We start from the raw sequence: 22,559 nt of genomic DNA, 5'->3' as shown, positions 1-22,559 counted from the left end.
TGCAGTATCATTCTGAAAGGCTTCTTTCCATTATTTTTTTTTAAAAAGCACAGCATCATCTAAAAAAATCAATGTTTAATTTTACACATTTATTAAGATACAATCAGACTGTTAAATATTGTTAACTGCCTTAGTTAAACTTAAGACTGGCCAAAACATTGATAAGAATTGCAGCCAAAATAAAAGGATAGAGCTTTCCAAATGGTTATAAATATGGACAAGTAAATGAAATTACTAAATACATGAAATAAATAATTTTAACCTGAGTACGGCACTTCCTTGAACTTATCAGACATTCAGTAATCACTGAAGTTGTAGAAAATTCCAGCTTTGGAGCAATTCCCTGGGAAGGAAAAAGAGGACACTATCAGACATTTTGCTTTAAAGAGAGAGAACAGGGCTGGGGAGATGGCTCAGTAGAATAAGTGCTTGCCTGGCAAGTACAAGGATCCGAATTCAATCCCTGGTTCCACCAAATAAATAAGTAAATAAATAAATAAATAAAAAACAGAGAGAACACTTAATGAGAATGTGATCTTTTTATTATTTATTTATTTTTTGTATTTCTTAGGGGAGGGCCTACAGGGTGTTCAGGATTTCACTACTAGATCTACCTGTTTACAGCCTCCCAAGAGCTGGGATTACAGATGTGCATTACCACACCCAGTCTCAACTGCCATCTCAGCATGCGTGGGGGTGGGGCTGTTATGGCTGGCCTAAAGATTGAACCCTGGGCCCCTGCACATGCTTGCAGGCACTTTAATCCGCTGAGCTATTTGGCCAGCCCTGAGAATGTGATTTTAAGCAATGAATATTTGTCCAGGTTCAGTGTTGCACTTGTTAGTTTGTACTTCTTACTAAAGATAAATAAAAACCTAGTAAACTAAATATTACCTAGAAAATATTTCATTGATGAAGACTTAAGAGTGATTATTTGTGGAATTAAGTTTGTTTATTATTTTCAAGTACTTCCCTGTCAAATTATTTTAAGATTTTAAAACTATTATATATTATGGTCATAAATATATGAACATACTTAATGGATTTCATCTCTTATAAAACTGAAGATTTTTTCACTATATAATCAAGAAATAAGTACCTTAATTAGCTTGATATAGCTATTTCACAATGTATATGCACCAAATTATTTACAATGTTAATATGGCATTGAAAATTTTTAGAAAGAAATATTTTGGATAGTCTTGTTTGAAAATATATACAGTCCTGGATATACAGTCTTTTAAAAAAATTATACTAAAGATTGAACTCAGGGCCTTCACACTGAATTATATCCCCAGTCTCCCTCTTGTTGTGACACAGTTGCTTGAACTTACAATTCTCCTGCCTCAGGCTCCCACAGTTTTGGGATTTTAGATATGTGCTACCACAACTGGCTTGTGTGTGCAGTTTTTGAAAATGGAAAAAAGATAAATGTCTATCAATTCACCTATAATTATTTCCTGTCATGTAGCATACATTCAGATCTAGGAAGGAATCTGGCATCTATTTTTTTTTTCTGGCTTCTATTTTTAGCAACATTGTAGTCATCAGTTTGAATATTTATTTGAGACAAGTGGAACCAGTTCAAAGGGACAATCACAAAGTACCTGAAAAAATATTTAAAAGCACATATGTTAAGCATACACCCGAACATTAAACAATACATCTGTGCCCACAGCAGTTTAACTTAACCTGAGTGGAAATCCAACTGAGCGAGGCCTCCACATTTGGCCTCAACAACCTGAGCTTCGGGGCTGGGTGCCAAATTTCAAATATCACACCTATTACAGAGGTCAATCTGACTTGCCTCAGAATTAGCATAGGTATTGTTTTTCTGCAAACCTATCATTTATTAATGCATCTACTAGCATTCCTGCCTTTTAGTTGTCTAATATTACAAAACATACTATTACAAAATTTGGCAGCATGTAACATCAGCAAACACTTATTCTACTTAGTTTCCTGGAGCCAGGAGTCTAGCGACAATTAAACTGGATATTTGTGGCCTGAAATTTGTCATGACTGCAGCATAGACATCACTTGCGCTGTAGTCATCTTAAAGCTTCAGCAGTTGGCAATCTGTTTCCCAAGATGGCTTATTCACATGACTGTTGCGGGGAGAGCTTCTGCTCCCTTCTAGTTTTCGTCAGGAAGACCTACATCCTCATCACACAAACCAGCTCAGTGGGACTGTTCATTAGCTTTCCTGTCACTAGGAAATATCTGACACCCACAACTTAAAGGACAGATTTAATTTGGTACATGGTTTGAAGGAGATTCAGTCCATGGACAGCTGCATGAAGGTAAAAGTGGCATTGTAGAAGTGCCTGGCAGAGGAAAGCTGGCATCCAGGATACAAAAGGGGAAAGAGAGGAGCTGGGGGGAAAGATACACCCCTAGTGCCATGCCCCAGGAAGCTACCTCCAACTTCTAACAGCACATTCATCGAAGAAGAACTTGTTAGTGGACAGCACGCTCATGACTCAGAGTGCCACCTGTGGATACAGACGTCTAGGGGCCATCTTAGACCTATAACATAACAGCTACTGAGTATCCTCAAGACATGGCGGCTTGTTTCTCCAAGGTGAGTTATTCATAGCAAAGAAAGAAGAAAGCCATGACACAGTCACTTCCAAAGTCCAAACACTGTCACGTCCATCCCATTCTGCTCATGAGTGTCACTAAGTACAACCATCTTCAAGGTCAGAGGAGGTAGTCTACTTTTTCAGTAGATAAGTATCAAAAACTTGAACATAGGTTTTTCTCTCTGACGAAAAATTACTTATATTTCTCTTATGTGCAAAGTACATTCATGGTTTATAAATGGGAGGGAAGAGGAGTGGAGAAAGAGGTGGGACAAGAAATCACGGTTTTTATAAGTATCAGCTTGAAATCTAGAGTGTATCCATAAAGTTCTTCATGTGTGCGTGTTTTGGTAGAGCATCTAGAATAGAGTTCTTCATAATCATAGGACACATGAACTAAGGAGACAAATCATCTATACCACAAATACCCAGTGTGCACATATGCAGCAAGCACAGGGCAATCATGATAGATATTGTTTTAAAAGGGGGAATACGGAAAGAAGGAATCACTGGTCCACAGGGATCTTAAAGTCTAGCTAGAGAAATGTTAGAAGTTCCTTGATTAGGATTTACTCCTGTTGTTGCTCAGAAATACTCGTGAGTCTTGATTCAACGTTTTAGGGCCTTTCATCTTCTGAATCATAATTCCTTTGAAACAGAAAGCAGTCTGTTTAGAGCTGTATAGGGCTCTGAGCTTAGGTTCAGACTTAGCATTTTGAAAAAATCTTTCACCATTTCAGATTAAACTGATGGTGCTTCTATGAATATATAGTGATGCTCATAAATTCTCTTTGGCTATCGTGTAAATTTTACTGGAATTTGCTCTATTATAGTTCTGTGTATTAGGTTTCTTCTCCTGAGATTACTGGCAAACATGGTCCTTCTGCATTTTATTTTCTTATTTTTTTTTAAATGTACTTAGTACAGGGTCTACAGGGTCTCTCTACACAGATTACTTGAGAGTGATCCTCCTGTTTTCAGCCTCCCAAGCACTGGGGTTATAGGGGCACACCACCACACCCAGTCTCAATGGCTGTCTCAGTGCCCCCTGCGGGGGGGGGGGGCAGCACAGGACACCTGGATCAAACCCTGGTCCCTGTGTAAGCAGGTGCTTTAATCCACTGAGCTATTTGGCTCAGACATAGAAAACCTATGTCTGATTAAATGATTTTGCAAGGCAACATATTAGATCTCTCCAAGCTTCTAATGAAAGATTTATAGTTGTACTTTCAGTTTCACCATCAGACACTTTTTTGGAACTGGCCTGGGATAATTTTTAATCAAGGGTCATTTCTTACTTGTGAGCACTGTGCATAGGTGAGAAAGGTAGGGTATCATCAGAATGGTAAGTTCCAGCTTCTTTTTAACAACCTTTCCTTTTGCTTTTTTCTAGTCTCCCATACTAAGCTGTAGGTAGCAACAAAATAAACCAAGCAACCCCTCTAACATCAGAAAGCAGGCGTAGATGGTCTGTTTCACTGGCTATCCTTCCTATGTTACATTTTATTGCAGGTGATTGTGGTGCTAAACTTTCTGTCATTATGTAACAAGGACTCTATTTTCAATTTTCAGTAACATTGACCTCACTGTCCTGCAAATGCCTATCTGATATTATATTCTCGCATCGCTGCCTGGATGTCCACTCATCACTGTAACCCTCCCACACACTGCTGATCACACAGTACGTAAGGATCACGAAGTCCTCTCAGCTTTTGTCCTCTCCACAGAGCTGATTCAGTGTCCTCACATAGATCTGTTTTCTTCCACCAGCATGGGCGATCCAAAGAGAACACTGCAAACTTGTAATGACCTGGTCTCAGAAGTCTAATACTATCACTGTGCCACACTATATATGTTAGTCACTTGATATAGTTGCTAGAGTGTTCCCTGAATGAAGAGGAATATCAAAAACTTCCTGCACAGTCATGTGCCACTTAATGATGGTGATATTCTACTAGACATAGGTGATTCTGTCATGGTGTAAGAGTGTACTTACACAAAGCTGGGTAACATGGCCTACTACATATCTGGTTCTATGGCATAGCAACCACTGTCTATGCAACCCTTCACTAACTGAATAGTGTTATGGACTGTATGAATGTATTTTATTGCACTGCCGTGGCTAAAACTTACACTTAACTCTTTAACCTTCCCTGTATATTGCTGGTCACATAGTAGTACAAAATAGTCATTACTTTTACCAAAGTCCAGCTGTTGTTACAGGTTCTCCAGGGAAACTGAATCAATAGGATTATACATACAAAGAGATTTAGCTTAAGAAATTACTTCACACAATCCTGGGAGATGGCAGGTTCAAAATTTATAGGGCAGGGATGAGTGGGAAAAGTGAAAATGGAACTTTGAATGTGAAATTTTTAGAACAGGCTATCATCAGGTAAAATTCCTGTTATAGTCTGTTACTCCTTAATTTGTCTTATCCTACTTTTCAGACAAGTTTCAGTGCCCTTAAGTTGGCAGCATCAATTTATCCAGTTTTCCTCTTGTTTTATACGTGGAAAAGAAGTCAGAAACTCTTCACACTGTCATTACTGGAAGTCCTAACCTTTTTGTTCCCTGAGCAATTCATCTTCCAAATATATGTAATAGTCATTCAGATAAAGTAATGAAAGATGAATTCCCATTAATGTTCCAATCTTTTGAGTTTATATTGCCATACCGGTATAATGCCAGATTTTAAATTACTATTAAGAGACCATAAAATAAAATTAAATATTAAAATATGATTATTTTTCCACTGTGTGTTTCAGCACAGTTTTTGGAATACTTTTTAACACCTTTATAATGTAGCAGCTGACTAATTTCCCTAAGGATGAATACATTCATAGACTTGCTAGTCAACTTGTACATTTTCATTAAGGTAAAGCTGCTATTTCTTTGAGGAACGCATATCATAGATTTTACCTACATTTATAGGAAAAATTGCTTAATTCACTATATTGACTCATATTGACCCACTTTCCTTACTCAGACTACTCTAGGATTTGATAAAATTAGCTTAAAAATACTTGTCCAAATAATTTCTATCCCAACAACTTTTAACTTTCCTCCTCAGAATAGGAGGGGTTCTGTGAGTTTGCCTAAAAGGCTTTTAAGAATAAAAATATTTTAAAATCATCTAACAGAACTTGTGAAAAGTTGTAGGAGACCACAGGGGAGTAAGCTGTTATTTAATGTAGTTTTGAAGGTTAGGTGTAAGAATATATATTGCTGCTCCTTAAATGTTTTACAATTAATCTTGCCAAACTCCTAGTAAAAGACATTTCAATTTTTCACTATTATGAACAATGATAAAAAGGAACATTCTTAAGAAAGCTCTTAGTATTCCAATGAGAATATATTTAACATAAAAACCTAGAGGATCACATTTATAAGAATCTTTGTCTTTGCCAAATTATTCAGAACTCTGACTTATTCCAACACACAAAAGCTGCATCCAATAGTCTACAAATTTTTTCTCTTCAATCTCAGATTTATAAAACTTTGCCAATTATAGCTATAAAAATAAAATCATGTCCCCCCCATGCCATGCCAGCTTCACCCTGAGATGGCGACTGAGACTGGGCGTGGTGGCACTCGCCTGCAATCCCAGCACTTGGGAAGCTGAAAACAGGTGGATCACTGAGTCTGATCCGTAGACTCTGCACTAAATACATTAAATAAATAAATAAATAAATAATAAAATCACATAGTTGTTTTAATGTGGATTTCTCTAAATGCTAATGAGACAGAGTACTTTTCAAATGTGTGTTGGTCACTCCTTAGAAGAAGTACTAGGCAGAGACAGAGATGGTGCAGCGATGGGAGGAGAGGAGAGGAGAGCTCTGAAGACTAAAAGGCACTATAATCATGCTCATTTAGATAATATATGCATGAATTTTCTTAAATTATTTTCATTAAATTTTAAGGTAGTTACCATTGTACAATTTTAAAAACAAGTTTTAAATGAAATTACACTCTCAATTTGTTCTTCACACTTAAGATGTTGATGAGTATGTAGTGGTTCTTGATAATAATTCTGCATCAAAAACCAATTTAGAAAATAGTAAGTACTTACTCGTAGGCCAGAAATCCTCCTCATGGTAACCTGGCGGTTGGAATCATGATGTCCGGAAATTTGATTTGGACCCGGGAACATGAAATCTCGTGTGTTTTCCTCATACGTAGACAGTGTTTCACCCACTACAAGAAAGATATCCTATGATTCAAATTATAACAAAATAATCTATTTAGAAAAACAATAACCAAGTATACTATACGTGTTGCCTGATGCCTTATTGAATAACACCTGCTTAGGATCATGTTTGTCTTCTACAAAAACAGTATTGAAATAAATTTAGATTAAATATATCAATACTTTACATTTAAATGATTTGTTTATTACATAAGTACATCTAGGATGCCACAATTTTATATACAACATATATTTCAGAAATATATAAAAGGTAATATATCATTTTTTCAGCAACATATATTACATTATTAGCAATTCCTTGCTCCCCTCTGACTATCCCTGGGGAGAATGTGAATAATCATGTAATTAAATGAGCAATTATGAGTTCAAAAACAGTGTCAATTTAAATATATAATACTGGTACGATATTTACCTATCTAAATTTTAGTTACCATCGCCATAATTTTTTTTAGTCCCTATATTTTCTATCTGCTATTATAATATATAAGATTGTGGTAAAAATAATTGATGTATTTATAAAATTTTTGGATACCTGACTTAGGTATACACGTTATATTTAAACATTTCAAGCGAGGTATGGTGGCACGCACCTGTAATCCTACCACTCAGGAGGCTAAGGCCATGAGTTCAAGGCCAGCCTGGGCTACACAGAGAGTCGAAGGCCAGCCTGAACTGCATAGCAAGACCCTGTTTCAAAAAAAAAAAGAAATTATAGACGCATAGTAGCATTTAAAATAATATGGTGCTTTTTTAGGGATCCATTGGTCTCACTGCCTTTGGTTCTACCCAGGGAGAAACGGTGACAGGATCGAGAAAGAAAAGACAAGAAGACAAAAGCTGGGCTAGGTTGTTGCTGGTCTGCCTGATGGACAAGACTAACACAACAGCTCAACAGAAAATGCTCATTTATTTATACTTTTGCAAAGTTAGTAACATGTGACACAAGGTTGCCTAGTAACTAACAGCTGACCTTAACCTGACAGGATGTTTATCTCAGGAGTCAGGCAGCTTGTTTGCTTTAGGCACTCAGACCTAGTACCACCTACACACATTTGATCAATTTCCTAGCTTCCTCTGGCTCCCAACAAATAAGAATTAAAATACATTACTTCTTTATTCCCAGAAATCAATATATGAAAACTAGACTCTGTATTTAATAGTCTATAAGTTCTAGGGATCTGTAACATTTATTGTAAATGTAAGGTTTTAATCTCCATACTAGTCAATGTAGAAAAACAAATAATTACTGTATCAATAAAAATATATAGCTTTAAAAAATCTCTAAAAGTTAAAAATCAATTTTAACTCATAACATATCATTAAGTGATAGCATGTTATTTTATACTACACTTATGAAGTACCATTATGTCAATCTTTGCATATATATCATTGTGATCTACTTAAATTTTATAGATACCAAACCAATGGTAAAAAAAAAAAATTAACATTTTTCTCAACTTGGACACAGGGAAAAACGATGAGACTTTAGAAAAACAGTTCACTGAAATGAGTGTGCATGTCCATCACTTTACCAGTTTTGAATACATTACCTGGTGGAACTAGCTGTATCAACTCAAACATCGCTGTATCATCTGAGAGTTCAAAGAAAAGAAAGTTTCTTAAGTAAATAAATTTATAATAAACAAAAATAATCTAAAAGCCAAAGCAATCACTAAATAAAAATACATACACTTATATCTTACAAACTATGTCCATTTTACAAATATAAATTTTGTCTATTAATCAGTGGTAAGTATAGTTAGGCCTATTATTACAAAAGTCTTTATACTTTTAACATGTGAAATATTTTACAGGAAATTTATAAAAATAAGGAAAAAAAATTTTGCCTTTTTGGCCCATGAAGAATAAACATTCTCTTACTCCCTTTAAATTTTTACCGTTTTTTCACCAACAAAAATCTTTGTCATTCTACCCTTTACATATATATTATCTATGAAGAAAGACACTCCTCTTAAATCATCACTTCAGGCTATAATGCAAAAAAAGTACATATGGCATTTACCTCAAAAACCTTGAATTTCACTAGGAATATTTTATTAAATGAAACATTAAATGAATATTACATAAGTATTTCCTGAAAAACATAAATGAATGTGTAATTACAAACTACAAGTATAAAGAGGGTATTGTAGATCGTGCTCTGAGAGAATATATCAATAAAACCTAATCTAGGTTTGAGGAGATAGCTAAGTGGCCTAGGTACCTGCCTGGCAAGCTCAAGGACCCGAGTTGGATCCCTAGTACCTCATTTGGTGCTGGCCCCACCCTGGTGCTCAGTGCTGGCCACTGAAACCGAGTGTGGTGGTGCACACCTGTAATCCCAGTGCTGGGGAGGCTGAGACAGGAGCTGCATAATGAGACACTGCACCAAATAAATCAAATTAAAAAAAGAAAAAGAGACCTAACCTAGTTAAGCAGCCAGGTCTTCTCTGAGAAAATGTTTCCTAGCACCTAATGTACAGCATGAGAAAGTATTATAAACTAAGAGTTAGGGGGCTAAAGAAGTAGTTTTCCAAGAAAAAAGGATGAGCATATACAAAGGATTTAAATACAATAGACCAAGAATAGCTCAGTGGTCTAAGCACCTGCCTGGTATGTACAAGGTCCTGAGTTCAATCCCCAGCAAGATCTTGTAACAAACAAATAAATACAGTAGACTAAGTTAATGTAAGAAAGTGGGCAGTTCAAAAAAAAAATCCTACGATTAATTAGAAAGAACATACAAATCTGCAGGAAGGCCTGGGAAAATTAACAAAGCACTTTGTAAAAAAGGTATAAGTCTGAAACACTGGGTAGCCATGAAATTCAGAGATAGTGTCTTCCATTTAAGGCTGATTTTCCCTGCTGGTATTACAGTTCTGATAGAAGCAGCTAAACAGTAAGAAGTTATTATGGTGTGTGCATAGGTGTCCCCCCAAAGCCTCTTGTAGTCATGAGGTGGCTTCTGGAGTTTGTGATTATTGTGGGTGTGGATACTGCACCTGCCCTAAGGCAGGCAATTTGTATTACAATGTAAGGAAGGGAGAGAGGCTAGCTAGCTGCCTGGGCTGCTGCTATTACCTATGTTCTCTGCTCTTCGCCACCACCAAGAAAGGTTGCTCTCCTGCCTTGTGCCACTCTGCCTTGGAGCCAGCGAGTGTGGACTGAAACCTCCAGTAACTGAGCTAAATAAAACTTTCCTTCCTTCATTTTGGATGTCAGATATTTGTCCCAGCAACTAAAGAAGAGTAACTGAGGCAGAAGCTTAACTATAGCTTTTATCCACTCATGAAGTAGAGGAACAAAAATTGGAGTATCATGGCCTTCAGAAGAGAGAGGAAAGGTCTAGACAGAAGGCCCAACAGTGTGATAAACTGGCCAGACTATAGCAGCATATACAAGATAAATGCAATTGTAAAAAATAAACTCAAACAGAGAGCCACATTAGAATTAGCACCCAAATTTGTTAAATCCAAAATCCTGTCAGGATTAAGATAAACCAGAATTCCTGATGTCCTTTACCAATCTACTAAAACAGTCAGCAATCTTATCTAAATAATAATAACTAAAAATAAGACAAAATTTTTTCTAAAATACTTAGAGTCTAATTTTTAAGCAAAAGTACTTGGACATATAAGAAAATAAGGCCAGTGAAACAGCTCAGGAGATTAAGAGCAAGCTTAGGCAAGTGCAGGGACCCGGGCTTAATCCCAGGACCACATGCCATGCTGGCCCTGCCCTGGGGTACACTGACCCAGCCACCAAGACTGGAGTGGTGGAGCACACCTGTAATCCCAGTGCTGGGGAGGCTGAGATAGGAGAGTCATTATGAGTCTAAGTTGTATAGCGAGACCATGTACCAAATAAATAAAAAAAAAAGATTTTTAAAAAGTAAAAAGAAAATATATGAGAGTAGAGGATGTACTTGAAAATAAGTACATCAAATTCAAATTCCTACAAAAAAATCAAATTCCCACAAAAGACACTTAAAACAAATATAGGAAAAGTACAGTCATGCAAGTCATGCATGTGTGTATATGTTCAAATACACATATACATGGATATACATACAACTTCCTAAATTCTTATAATAAAGAAAATATTAATTCAGATGATTATGCTCATGAATTCTTTCAAAAATTTAACGGAAAAAAATGATACCAGTGATGTACAGACTCTTTCATGAAACAGTAAAAGAAAGAACACTTCTTAACTTGTGCCAAGACTCCAGGAAAACCTTGAAACAAAACCTGGCAAAGACTTCACAAGAAAGGAAAATAAAATCTAGTTCATGAACAGAAATGTGACAATCCTAACCAAAATATGACCAAATCAAATCCATCAACATATAAATGTGATTTAATATTCAAAACTAAAGCAGCATAATTTACCCCATCAACAGAATAAAATAGACAAAGTGGTTCATAATGTTTAAGAATCATTCATGTTTGGAAATTCTGGTCATATTAGAAATTGAGGATATGAGTCCTTGCAACTGAAAAACTAAAGTAAACATGCCAAGTGCTCAAGTTTGAGACTTCGCTTCTGAGGTCAGAAATAAAACATACACTTCGTTCAGTGCTATCACTGCTATCATGCACTTCTTCATCTCATTGGAGTTCTGAGTAGTGTAACAAAGCATAAGAATAAGAGAGACTGTAAGTCTCATCATTTAAAGATAATGGATTTATATACACAAAATGTTCCGCAGAGACTTTCAGACTAATGTGCATAGAGAGGTTGCTGGAAAAAGTCAATATGCTAAGCCGCATGTCTTCAATTTTAGTTACCAGCAACAGTTAGAAATGACATGATCTGGTTTAAATGTATAAAATACTTAAGAAAATATTTAAAAAACACTGAAGACTATTAAACAAAATTACAAGCATTATCAAATGCATTAAGAGCTAATACTAACAGAACATCTGTGCTTGAGAGATATCAACCAATCACAATCCCAATTAAAATTATAAAATAGTGATATATTTGAGAGTATTAAGATATGGTTCATTTTTAGGTATGACATAGTATACTTCACATAGCTTAGATCATTTTTATCTGTAAATAGAATGATGTGTTAAGTTTGCTTCAAAACAATCCAGATGTGGCTCTTAATTCATGACAAATTAAATACTACAATCAAACAGTCTTTTGAAACCAGTACTGTTCTATTAGAATTACCTATAAATAATACAATACTTTTTTTCTATTAATAAAAAATAAATGGACTCTAAAGCAAAATGTAAATGAAAAAGGAATAATTCCAAAAGATTATATGTTCATAGTTTGGAGAATGATTCCATAAACATGATCAAATGAGCAATAAACACAAGTCAAGGGATTAATAAATGAAACTGTATTATTAAGTCAGACTATATTAAAAATAATGCTCATCAAAAAACAAGAACCACTAGTGGATTAAAAATGCAAGCCATATAGTGGGAAGATAACTGCAACACACAATTCAAAAAAAGTACCTAACTAAAAATATAAAGAATTCATAGAAATAAGTTAGAAAGAAGCAAATAATCTAATAGAAATGTGAGCAATTAGACACTCACCAAAACAAAAACAATTGCAAAAAATCCCCTTATTTGTCCTTAGGGGAATGAAAACCAAAATAACTAGCTATTCACTTTCATAGTGACTAAAATGTGAAATTCTGGCACTGCCAGATGTTGACAAGAATGTGCAGAATAGGAGCTTTTATCAGTGGCAATAAGAGTACAGATCAAGACAGAAACACTGGAAAGCTGGCATTATCTACTCATGTTAATTCCAAAACCCGGCAGCAGTTCCACCTCTCTGTAGACCCCCCAATACGAATGCATGCTCCTCAGAACTGAATATTCACAGCAACTCTATGCCCAATGGCAAAAAGTAGAAATAAATCATCCCTCAAGCCCACAACCAGAATAAAATCAATACAGTAAAAAAAAAAAAATGAAATACTATACAGCATAAAGATGAATGGATCACAGTTGAATTTCAAACTAAATACTGCACAAAAACAATGCACACTGTATGATTCTAATTGTTTTTTTAAAGTAGGCAAAATAAACTTTAAAATTAGCCATGCAGATGGAAATTCTGTGGAACAGAGAAAAAAATAACTGTGAGACAGTTAAAAAGTAGCCTTCTGGAGTTCTAGCAATGTTATTTTTTAAAGTAAATTGTAACACATTCTGGGAAAGCAGCAGCATCAGATCCAAGATGGCATCCAGCAGGAAGCTGATGAAGGAGCTTGAAGAGATCCACAAATGTGGAATGAAAAACTTCTGTAGCATCAGTTGATGAAGCTAATTTATTGACTTGGCAAGGGCTTACTGTTCATGAAAAACCCCGGTATGATAACGGGGCCTTTAGGATTGAAATCAACTTTCTAGCAGAGTATCCATTCGAACCACCGAAGATTACATTAAAACAAAGATCTATCACCTAAACATTGATGAAAAAGGGCAAGTTTGCCTGCTAGTAATTCCTGCTGAGAACTGGAAGTGAGCGACCAAGACGGACCAAGTAATCCAGTCCCTCACAGCATTGGTGACTACCCCCAGCCTGGGCACCTGCTCTGGGATGACCTAACTAGGAATACTCTAAGGACGGTTAAAAAATTCTCTTAAGAATGCTGAAGAGTTTACAAAGAAATATGGAGAAAAGCAACCAGTGGACTAAGATCTGCCACAAATGATTCCAGCAAGTGTGAAGAGCAGAGACCCTGAGCAACACATTCTGTGGCAAATTGACATTTGCTACCACCTGACGTTCACTCCTGAGTCACTAACCTTCAACAGTTTCCTTAATCAAAAGTAACCTGCAAAGAAATTAAAATTTCCCGATATTAAAAAAAAAGTAAGTTGTGATTGCACAAGAGTCCACATTGATATTTCAATGGGCTAAAGATATACTTGGGTCAAAAAAGGAAAAAGATATACTTGGGTCTTGAACAACTTTCTTTTCTTTTTCTTTTTAAGACAAGGTCTACAGGGTCTTACTACATAGATCAGAATCCTAGTGATTTTCCTGTTTTTAGCCTCCCAGGTGAGGGGATTACGGGCATGCCACCATACCCAGTCTCATTCACCATCTCAGTGTGCCACAGGAGTGGGGCTGGCACAGCATGCAGGGGATCAAACCTCGGCCACTGTGCTCTGCCTTTTAATCCTTTCTTTGCACTGGTGCTTTAGTCCACCATGCTATCAGGCCAGCCCGGGAACAACTTTCTATATGTGTTAAGTTTCTATACCAAAAACTTGAAAATGTACTAATGTATGCTTACAGAGATGGTGAGTTAAGTGTACATCATTAATTTGTACCTTCTGAACTTTCCTTAATGTAATAATGAAAAAGACTAAACACACACACACACACACACACACCCCAATTTACAATAAAATTGGAGTGAAACAATTTGAAAAGTGGTAACTGAGATAACAGGAGAGACAATATTAAGCCCATAAACAGGGAAGCTTAGGAACAACACATTACACTGAGTAATCCTCCAGGTTTATTAACATGAGGTGCTAGTTGCTGGAAACAACAAATCACTGGGCTGTAATCCAAAAGAACAGTCAAACCCCTAGATTCTTCCTCAATTTACAGTCAGAAAACTGCCTTCATTCATGTCAAGGCAAGTGATAAAAACTTATTCTCTAAAGAAGTAAAGAGAAAAAAAAAAAGTTACTGGAATGAAAAGAGTAGGCACAGGTTATAAAACCACACAGATGAAAAATGAAGACTATATACTCAGATTTTACTATAGCTTTGTCCTTTAAAACTGAAGACTGTCAAGTATATTACAGCCTCTGGGAGCAAGACATAAATGATTTTCCTACTGAGTATGACCAGACCAAGAGAAAAAAAAAATAAAAATATGCTGACATCCTAATTTCCAATAAAATGGCACAGAGAATTCACTGTACATTAAAGTTCACATTGACAATCTCCACCACGGAAGAATTCTTAAACTTAGTAATTGCTAGTGGCAGGCACCTCTGGCACATAATTTCCAAAAGAATTTTTATTCCAATATGAAAGAAGCAAATCTATAAACCAGAAAAATATCACAGAGCTATAGGTGTTCCCAAACAATCCCCTGATAAAAGTAAATGCAATAAAATTACATAGCAACACCAAATATATACAGATAAATATTTACTATAAAACAAGGTGATAAGATATCCCCACCAAGCTCAAAATAAGCCAGAGAGACAAACCAATAATAGTCATAAGACGTGGGGTTATTAGTATCTGTGTAGAAGGAAAAGGCAAGAAGTATGGGGCTTTGAAAGGACCAAGGAAAATGATATAGTTTGGATCTTAAATGTCCCATAATGATCCATAAAAGGACTATGTCCTGGTGGAATGTTTTTCAGAAAGTGATGGAGTCTCTAAGAGATGGGCCTGGTGGGAGGTCTTCAGGTTACTGGAGATGTGCCCTGAAAAGGGACTGTAGGACCTATATCTCTTCTGTTTCTTGGCCATAAAATGAATGGTTCTGGGCCAGTGAGACAGCTCAGCAGATTAAGCATTTGCTTTGGCAAGTGCAGGGACCAGGGTTCTATCCCAAGTTCCACATATAGCACTGGCCCTGGCCCCGGGGTGCACTGTGTCAGTGACGGAGTCTGGGCATGGGGGGAACACGCCTATAATCCCAGTGCTGGGGAGGCTGAAAACAGGAGGATCACTAGGACACCAAGGTGCATAGTGGGACCCTGTACTAAATATATAAAAAAAATGAAAAATAAAACGTATGGCTCCGTCCTATCATACACACCCATCATAACAAGCTATCTCATGCAAGTCCAAAAGTGCAAAAGCTAACTAACTGATCTTGGACTAGAACCTCAAACCTATGAGCCAAAATAAACTCCTTTGCTTTATTAGTTGATTATGACAAGTATTTGTGATAGCAATAGAAGTTTTATTTATTCATTGGGAAACACAATGATCAATTTGATAAAAACAGATGGGGGAACTGCCCATTACAACATCGGGTAACCCTTAAGAGCTACAAAAACTGGCCAACCACAATGGTACATATCTGTAATTGCAGTTATTTGAAAGGCTGAACCAACAGGATTGTAAATTTGGAGCCAACCTGAGCATCTGAAGCATAACTGTCTCAAAACAAAAAGAGTTGGGACTATTGCTCAGTGGTAGAGTAGCCCTTGCTTCAAATTCCACTATCTCCAAATACAGCTACTGAACCTGACCACTTAAGATTCTAGTGCAGGGTAGAAATCAAGAAACTAGGATGAACTATAGTGACTAGAATAAAATGTGCAAAGAAGAAGTGAATTAGAAAAAAAAAGATCTACAGATTCAATGTAATCCCTGTTACATTAATCAGCTTTTCATCACTGTGACTGAAATACATAATACCAACAGCTTCAAGGAGGAAATGTTTACTTTTGCCCCACGGTTTCAGAGGTTATGGTCCACAGCTAGCTGGCTCCAAAGGGGAAAGCGGGCCAGAGGAAAGCTGCTTAACTTGTGGCAGCCCCAAAGCAGAGAAAAAGGGAATGAGGCAGAGAAGGGACTGGGGACAAGAAGGCGCCCCTCCAGGTGACATTCCCAGCAACCTACTTGCTTCCACCCAGGCCGCCTGCTAACAGCGTGTTCAACTACAAACACATCAATGAATCACTCCATGATGAGGTTATAGCCTCCCTGCTCTAATAATCTTCCAAAGATTCGCCTCTGAATATGTGAGTCTTTCTTTGGAGGTTTTGATCCAAATCATAACTCTAAAACTAATGGACTGTACACTTTTAAATGATTAATAAACTGTATGTTGTATCTATTTTATCCCAATAGAAAGCACTTCAGAGAAGAGACCTTAAATGATTAAGGGAAATCTTTATAGAGAATTAATCCTGCTGAAAATTAAAGGATGAATTCATGTAAACTACATCTACTAGAAAATGTAGTATAATTAATTTTATTTTAAAACTACCCTTGATCTTCAGAACAATTTTCTTTGTTCCTCTGTAAAAATTCTCATTTTCACATGTACTTTTAGTGTGAGTTACAAATTAGATATACTAAAATATTCCAGAAATCCTAATTACATACAGTAAATAAAAAAGCTAGGGTAATTACCTTAAGAAAAAGCAAAATAATGCTGTTATTAACTTCTACACCAGCAAGAACAATAACTATAATGATTTCCTCTGAATACCTATTTCTCTGCCTTAACTATGGAGATAAAGTGGTTGGAAGGTACTTGCTGTTGTGGATATGAAATATGAATCTTTCATTCTACAAGTTCTCTTAAGAATTGTAACAGAGATATGACTTAGAAGGATTTATTCTCAGCCTTCAAACTCTCAGCTCACAGTATTCTAAATACCCTGGACAGCAGGTAAATACTAATTCCTTGAAGTGAGAAGCAGGAGCTCTAATGAAACTGCCACTTTCCCTACATGCAGGAGTACAGGAACACCTCATAATCCACTGCAATATAAAAATCGTATGTTTTCTTTATAAACTCTCAGATACAAATACACTCCTGATCAAAGGATTGTGACACTACAGGTATTTCTAAATAGGTTAGTTGTATAACTCATAGGATGTGAGGAAGTTACATCACTATACTTTATCTAACTCCTTAAATATCAAATACCAGCAACAGCATGCAGCAGGGATACAACGTAGCAGCAAACAAAAGAGGAAAAATTTCTGTTCTTATGAAACTATCATGGATTTAGACAGAAAATAAATATCAGGTTTAGCAAGAAAAACAGAAAGACCACTCATTCCCCTTTTCCCTGAACAGTATACCTTTTATGTCCCTTTTTTGGCAAAAATACTGACAGCACAGGTTAGTCAGATTTGTATTACTACAACAAAATGCTTGAGGCAATTAACTTACATGGAGAAAAGGTTTACTTTAACTCAAAGTTCAAGAGGTTCCAGGACAAAGGCAGCAGCCACCTCGCTTTGTCCCTCTGGTGAGTAAAGCAAGAGAAAATGGAGCAAAATCATTAAGCACATGAGCTAGACAGAAGAGAGGAGGTGGCCTGGAGGCCCGGCGCCCTCCGGAGACAAGCCCCCAGCGCTGGGGCTCCCGGGAGCACGCTGGCAAAGGCTCCTTTGCTGCTCAACAGCGCCATCCTGAGGGTTGAGCCTTGAACACAGAGCCTGAAGGACAACACTGCCCAGAGGAGAACTGCTTGCATCGCCAAAGATAAGGAGCCAGCACAAAGAAAAGGAAGGAAAAGTGGTATATACATAAAATAGTTACCTTATCAATTTCTCAACTCATTGAAAATAAAGGGCTATGTTTACACTGTTTCAACAATTAAATGCTGATATCTTGTACTGTGAATAACTAATTTAAAGATGACTGTGTACAATGTACTGACCATTGTTACCCTCCTATAGTTTTGAAATTTTGTTTATTTCTCTCTCTTACCAGGAATTGAACTCAGGCCCTTGCACTTGTCAGGCAAGCGCTCATTCTTCTGAGCTATCTCCCCAGCCCTGTTTATTTCTCTTTAAAATAAAAAAAGAGAGCCTTCCAGGCCTGGCCGCTGCAATAAGGCAGGCTAGCAGGCAGCGCCTCAATTTCAGCTCTTAACGGTCCACCTAGAAGAAAAAACTAGCTCCGAAGAGTTGTACACATGCACCCAGCCTCGAAGGCGGCTAAGTAGGCAGCTCGCATTCTAGACCTCAGAGGGTGAAAAAGGGAACCGAGAGGAAGGCGGCTGAGACCGACAAGACTAAATGCCATGGAGGAGGAAGCGGCCAAAAAGAAAGGAGACTCCAAGTGGAAATAAGTTGGACAGACACTATTTTAGCAAGTGTCATGCCATGATTTTGCCAACATCACAGTTAAAGGCTGACATTTCTGCATAAGCATTTCCCTGTTAAAATGTCCTTGTCCCTTACTGAGGAGCAGAAGAAAAAGACTGAAGAGAATCGACAGAAGGCTCTGGCCTGGAGAGCCGGAAGACTATTAACAGAACAGTCTCAGAGCACAGGCTCTGGTTCCTCTATTGCTGCCAACTATTCTCCATCTAAGCAAGGCTCTTCCCAAAATTTCTCCCATGAGCCTTCTCAGCCAGAGAGCCATGGTGTCGCTGTCAAGCAGCAGAACCTCCATACTTCGTTGTGTGACCAGAGACCTCATAATTCCCACCAGTTTCAGCTCATCACACCAGAGCATGCCAAGGGAATATGGAAGAGCCAGGGGATGGTCTGCCCAAACCAGGGCCGCCCAAGGCAAGTGACTCTTCCTGGGCTCTCTCCACCATTGGCACAAGGTCCTCCAAATGTCACTAACCAACAGCTCTTTGGCTATAAGATCAGTCAAGGGTCATCCTCAGGCTTCACATCAGACTGAATTGACATCTGACGCTAACACAACTCCTAAGTTTTTGGCCAAAGTGAAGTGTTCCTGGGAGACACCACTTTCTTCCTCTTGTCAGCTGACTGGGGACCAGGAATCAGAAGCCAGAACTGTAAAACCTTCCACCTCAGGGCAGAGCCTTTCTAACATTCATGAAGGAAGACTCCAGGAGAAGCTGAGCACTCCACTGCCAAAAGCATTAAGCTCCCAAAAAGGGCAGTGCATAAGGGAAGGAGATCACTTCTCAGTGAAGATTGGCTACAATGAGGAGCTCCTTGCTGTGCTTAAGAGTCTACCCTGTAGAATTTATGATCCCACCACCAAGATGTGGAACTTCAGCATGGCTGACTACGGTGCCCTGATGAGAGCAGCTTAGTGCCTCAGCACAGTCACCCTGCAGCCGCTGGAAGGGGTCAATGGCAGCAGTAGGACACAGGCTGGCTTTCCTTCGGCTCCATCGCTGGCCTTCGTCAAAGGACAGTGCATGCTCATCTCCCGGGCCCACTTTGAGGTGGACATCAGCTACACAGCGGACCTCAATGCGCTGTTTAAGCAGATAGAGTCCCAGAAATACGATGTTAAGACTAGGAAGTGGAATTTTCTCTTGGACGAGCACAATAAACTAATTATGAGAGCGCGCTGTCTCCCACAGGTTCCCTTGCAACCTCTGCCCAAGATGCTCACCCAGGCATTTGCATCTCAGCTGGAGAAGACCTCTCTCCACCTCACAGCAGATATTCCCGAGGCAGACCTTTCTGGAGTGGATGACAAGCTTGTGTCCAACCTGATGCCCTTTCAGAGAGGAGGAGTCAATTTCACCATAGCAGAAAGAGGCCGCCTGCTGCTTGCTGATGACATGGGCCTGGGGAAGACCATCCAAGCCATCTGCATAGCTGCCTTCTACTAGAAGGAGTGGCCCCTGCTGGTGGTGGTGCCGTTCTCCGTGCACTTCACCTGGGAGCAGGCCTTCCTCCAGTGGCTGCCATCTCTGAGGCCAGAAAATATCAACGTGGTGGTGAATGGGAAGGGCTGCCTGACGGCTGGCTTGGTCAACATAGTCAGCTTTGACCTTCTGAGCAGGATGGAGAGGCAGCTGAAAACCTCTTTCAAGGTGGTCATTATTGATGAATCTCACTTCCTGAAAAACAGCAAGACTGCCCGCTGCCAAGCAGCTGTGCCCATCCTAAAGGTGGCCAAGAGGGTGATCCTACTGTTAGGCACGCCAGCCATGTTCCGGCCCACAGAGCTCTACACACAGATCATCACAGTCAAGCCAACCTTCTTTACTCAGTTCCATGCCTTTGGACTTCGCTACTGCGATGCCAAACGGCTGCAGTGGTGCTGGGACTACTGGGGCTCCTCCAACCTGGGGGAGGTGAAGCTGCTGCTGGAGGAAGCCATCATGCTGCAATGCGTCAAATCCGATGTCCTTTCCCAGCTGCCAGTCAAACAGCAAAAGATGGTGTTAGTTGCCCCAGGATGGATCAGTGCCAAGGTCAGGGCCAGCCTGGATGCTACAGCCAAGGAGATGACCAAGGACAGAACTAAACAGCAGCAGAAAGAGGACCTTATTCTCTTCTTCAACTGAACAGCTGAAGCTAAAATCCTGTGTGTCACTGAATATATCCTGGACCTCCTGGAAAGTGGAAGAGAGAAGTTTCTTGTGTTTGCACACTATAAAATGGTTCTGGATGCAATTACTAAAGAACTGGAGAGAAAGCACGTGTCCCACATCCACATTGATGGGTCCACCCCGTCGGCAGACAGAGAGGACCTGTGCCACCAATTCCAGCTGTCCCAGGGGCACTCCGTGGCGTGCTGTCCATCACCGCTGCCAACATGGGCCTCACCTTCTCCTCGGCTGACTTGGTGGTGTTTGCTGAGCTGTTTTGGAACCCATGAGTGCTGATCCAGGCACTGCATTGGACAGACAAACTCCATGGGCATTCACTACCTGGTGGCAAGAGGCACTGCCAATGACTACCTTTGACCTCTGATTCAAAAGAAGATTAAAGTTTTAGGGGAAGCTGGGCTTTCTGAGACCAATTTCTCAGAAATGACAGAGGCCACTGATTACCTCTCCAAGGACCCAAAGCAGCAGACAATCTATGACCTGCTGTAGAAGTCCTTTGAGGAAGATGAAACGGACCTGGAGCTCCTGGAGGCAGCAGAGTCCTTTGACCCAGGAAGCACTTCAGGAACCTCAGGATGCGGATCCTGTGATCTGGGAGATGCCGTAGATGAAAGTGGCTCATCAGCCAGCCCAACGAAAAGGAGATTTGAATTTTTTGATAACTGGGACAGCTTTACCTCTCCCTTCTAGGAGAGGCCAAATTTTTTTTTCCAAATCACAGAATTTATTCAAATAAAGTAAGGTATTTTGCTTATAAACAAAAAATAAATAAATAAAAATAAAAAAGAATTGAGATACTGTCAAAAGGGAATGTAGACACATACAGATAGATAAGAGATAGAGATATGAGGAGGCTTGTTTGACTATGATAAATTTAAGCAGTGAATGAAAAGAAGAGAAGGAGCAAGCAGTATATATTATCTGGAGAAAGAGCTTTTCAGCCAGAACATGTGTGATTGGGATATGGGGTGTGTGTGTGTGTGTGTGTGTGTGTGTGTGTATGTGTAACCAAACTATAAAGCTTGGTGAGACAAACTGAATCCAGATAGAGATGAAGGGTATGAAAGGATGAAGACAGAAGTTTCAAGTACACTTAGGACAGCTCAAAGATAAAACTTAAGGTAGGCCATAAATAAGCCAATACATTTAAATTGATTGAAGTCTATACAGCAGGTTTTCATACTATAATAGAATTAAGAGTCAATATTACAGGCATATATAAAAAAACTCCAAATATCTGGAAATAAAATAAAACATTTCAAAAGAACACAAAGGTTAAAGATATAATAACACCAAACTAGACAATATTTTGAAATGAATGGAAAGTGAATATAAAATTTATGAAACACAAATTCAGTAGAAATACATAAATTTAGTTTTAAATGCTTATGTTAGAAAATACCTAAAATCGATCATTTAACTCTGTCTCAAAAAAACCAGAAAAGGAAGAGCAAATCATATTCAAGGTGGGTAGAAAGTAATAAAGATCAATTTAATAAAAATCACTTGGGATATATTAGGGCCGGCCAAATAGCTCAGCAAATTAAAGTGCCTGCAAGTGGATGCAGGGGGCAGGGGTTCGATCCCTGGGCCTGCCATGCTGGCCCCGCCTTGGGGCGCACAGAGATGGCAATTGAGACTGGGCATAGTGGTTTGCGCCTGTAATCCCAGCACTTGGGAGGCTGTAAACAGGAGAATCACTATGAGTCAAATCTAGTACTGAGACCCTGAAAACCCTGCAGAACCTTCCCTAAAATACAGAAAAGAAAAAAA

General features: G+C 38.6%; 1 protein-coding gene and 1 pseudogene across 2 annotated transcripts in view; one reads left to right on the top strand and one right to left on the bottom strand.

The window, feature by feature from the left end:
- Positions 1–22,559, bottom strand: part of Spata6 (spermatogenesis associated 6) — a 123,003-nt gene that overhangs the window by 77,844 nt on the left and 22,600 nt on the right. For both annotated transcript variants that reach the window (XM_004639150.2, XM_012516475.2), the window contains exons 4-6: positions 8,349–8,390; positions 6,661–6,785; positions 263–343 (exon numbers count right to left, since the gene is read on the bottom strand). In XM_004639150.2, the coding sequence (XP_004639207.1) occupies positions 263–343; positions 6,661–6,785; positions 8,349–8,390 (248 nt within the window). The remainder of the gene's footprint in view (positions 1–262; positions 344–6,660; positions 6,786–8,348; positions 8,391–22,559) is intronic.
- LOC101581569 lies at positions 18,677–21,525 on the top strand (annotated as a pseudogene).

The sequence above is a fragment of the Octodon degus genome, unplaced genomic scaffold (genome assembly GCF_000260255.1).
Source record: "Octodon degus isolate 3935 unplaced genomic scaffold, OctDeg1.0 scaffold00107, whole genome shotgun sequence".
Taxonomy (NCBI): domain Eukaryota; kingdom Metazoa; phylum Chordata; class Mammalia; order Rodentia; family Octodontidae; genus Octodon; species Octodon degus.
Note: the sequence above shows the minus strand (reverse complement) of the source record. Positions and strands in the feature narration are given on the sequence as shown.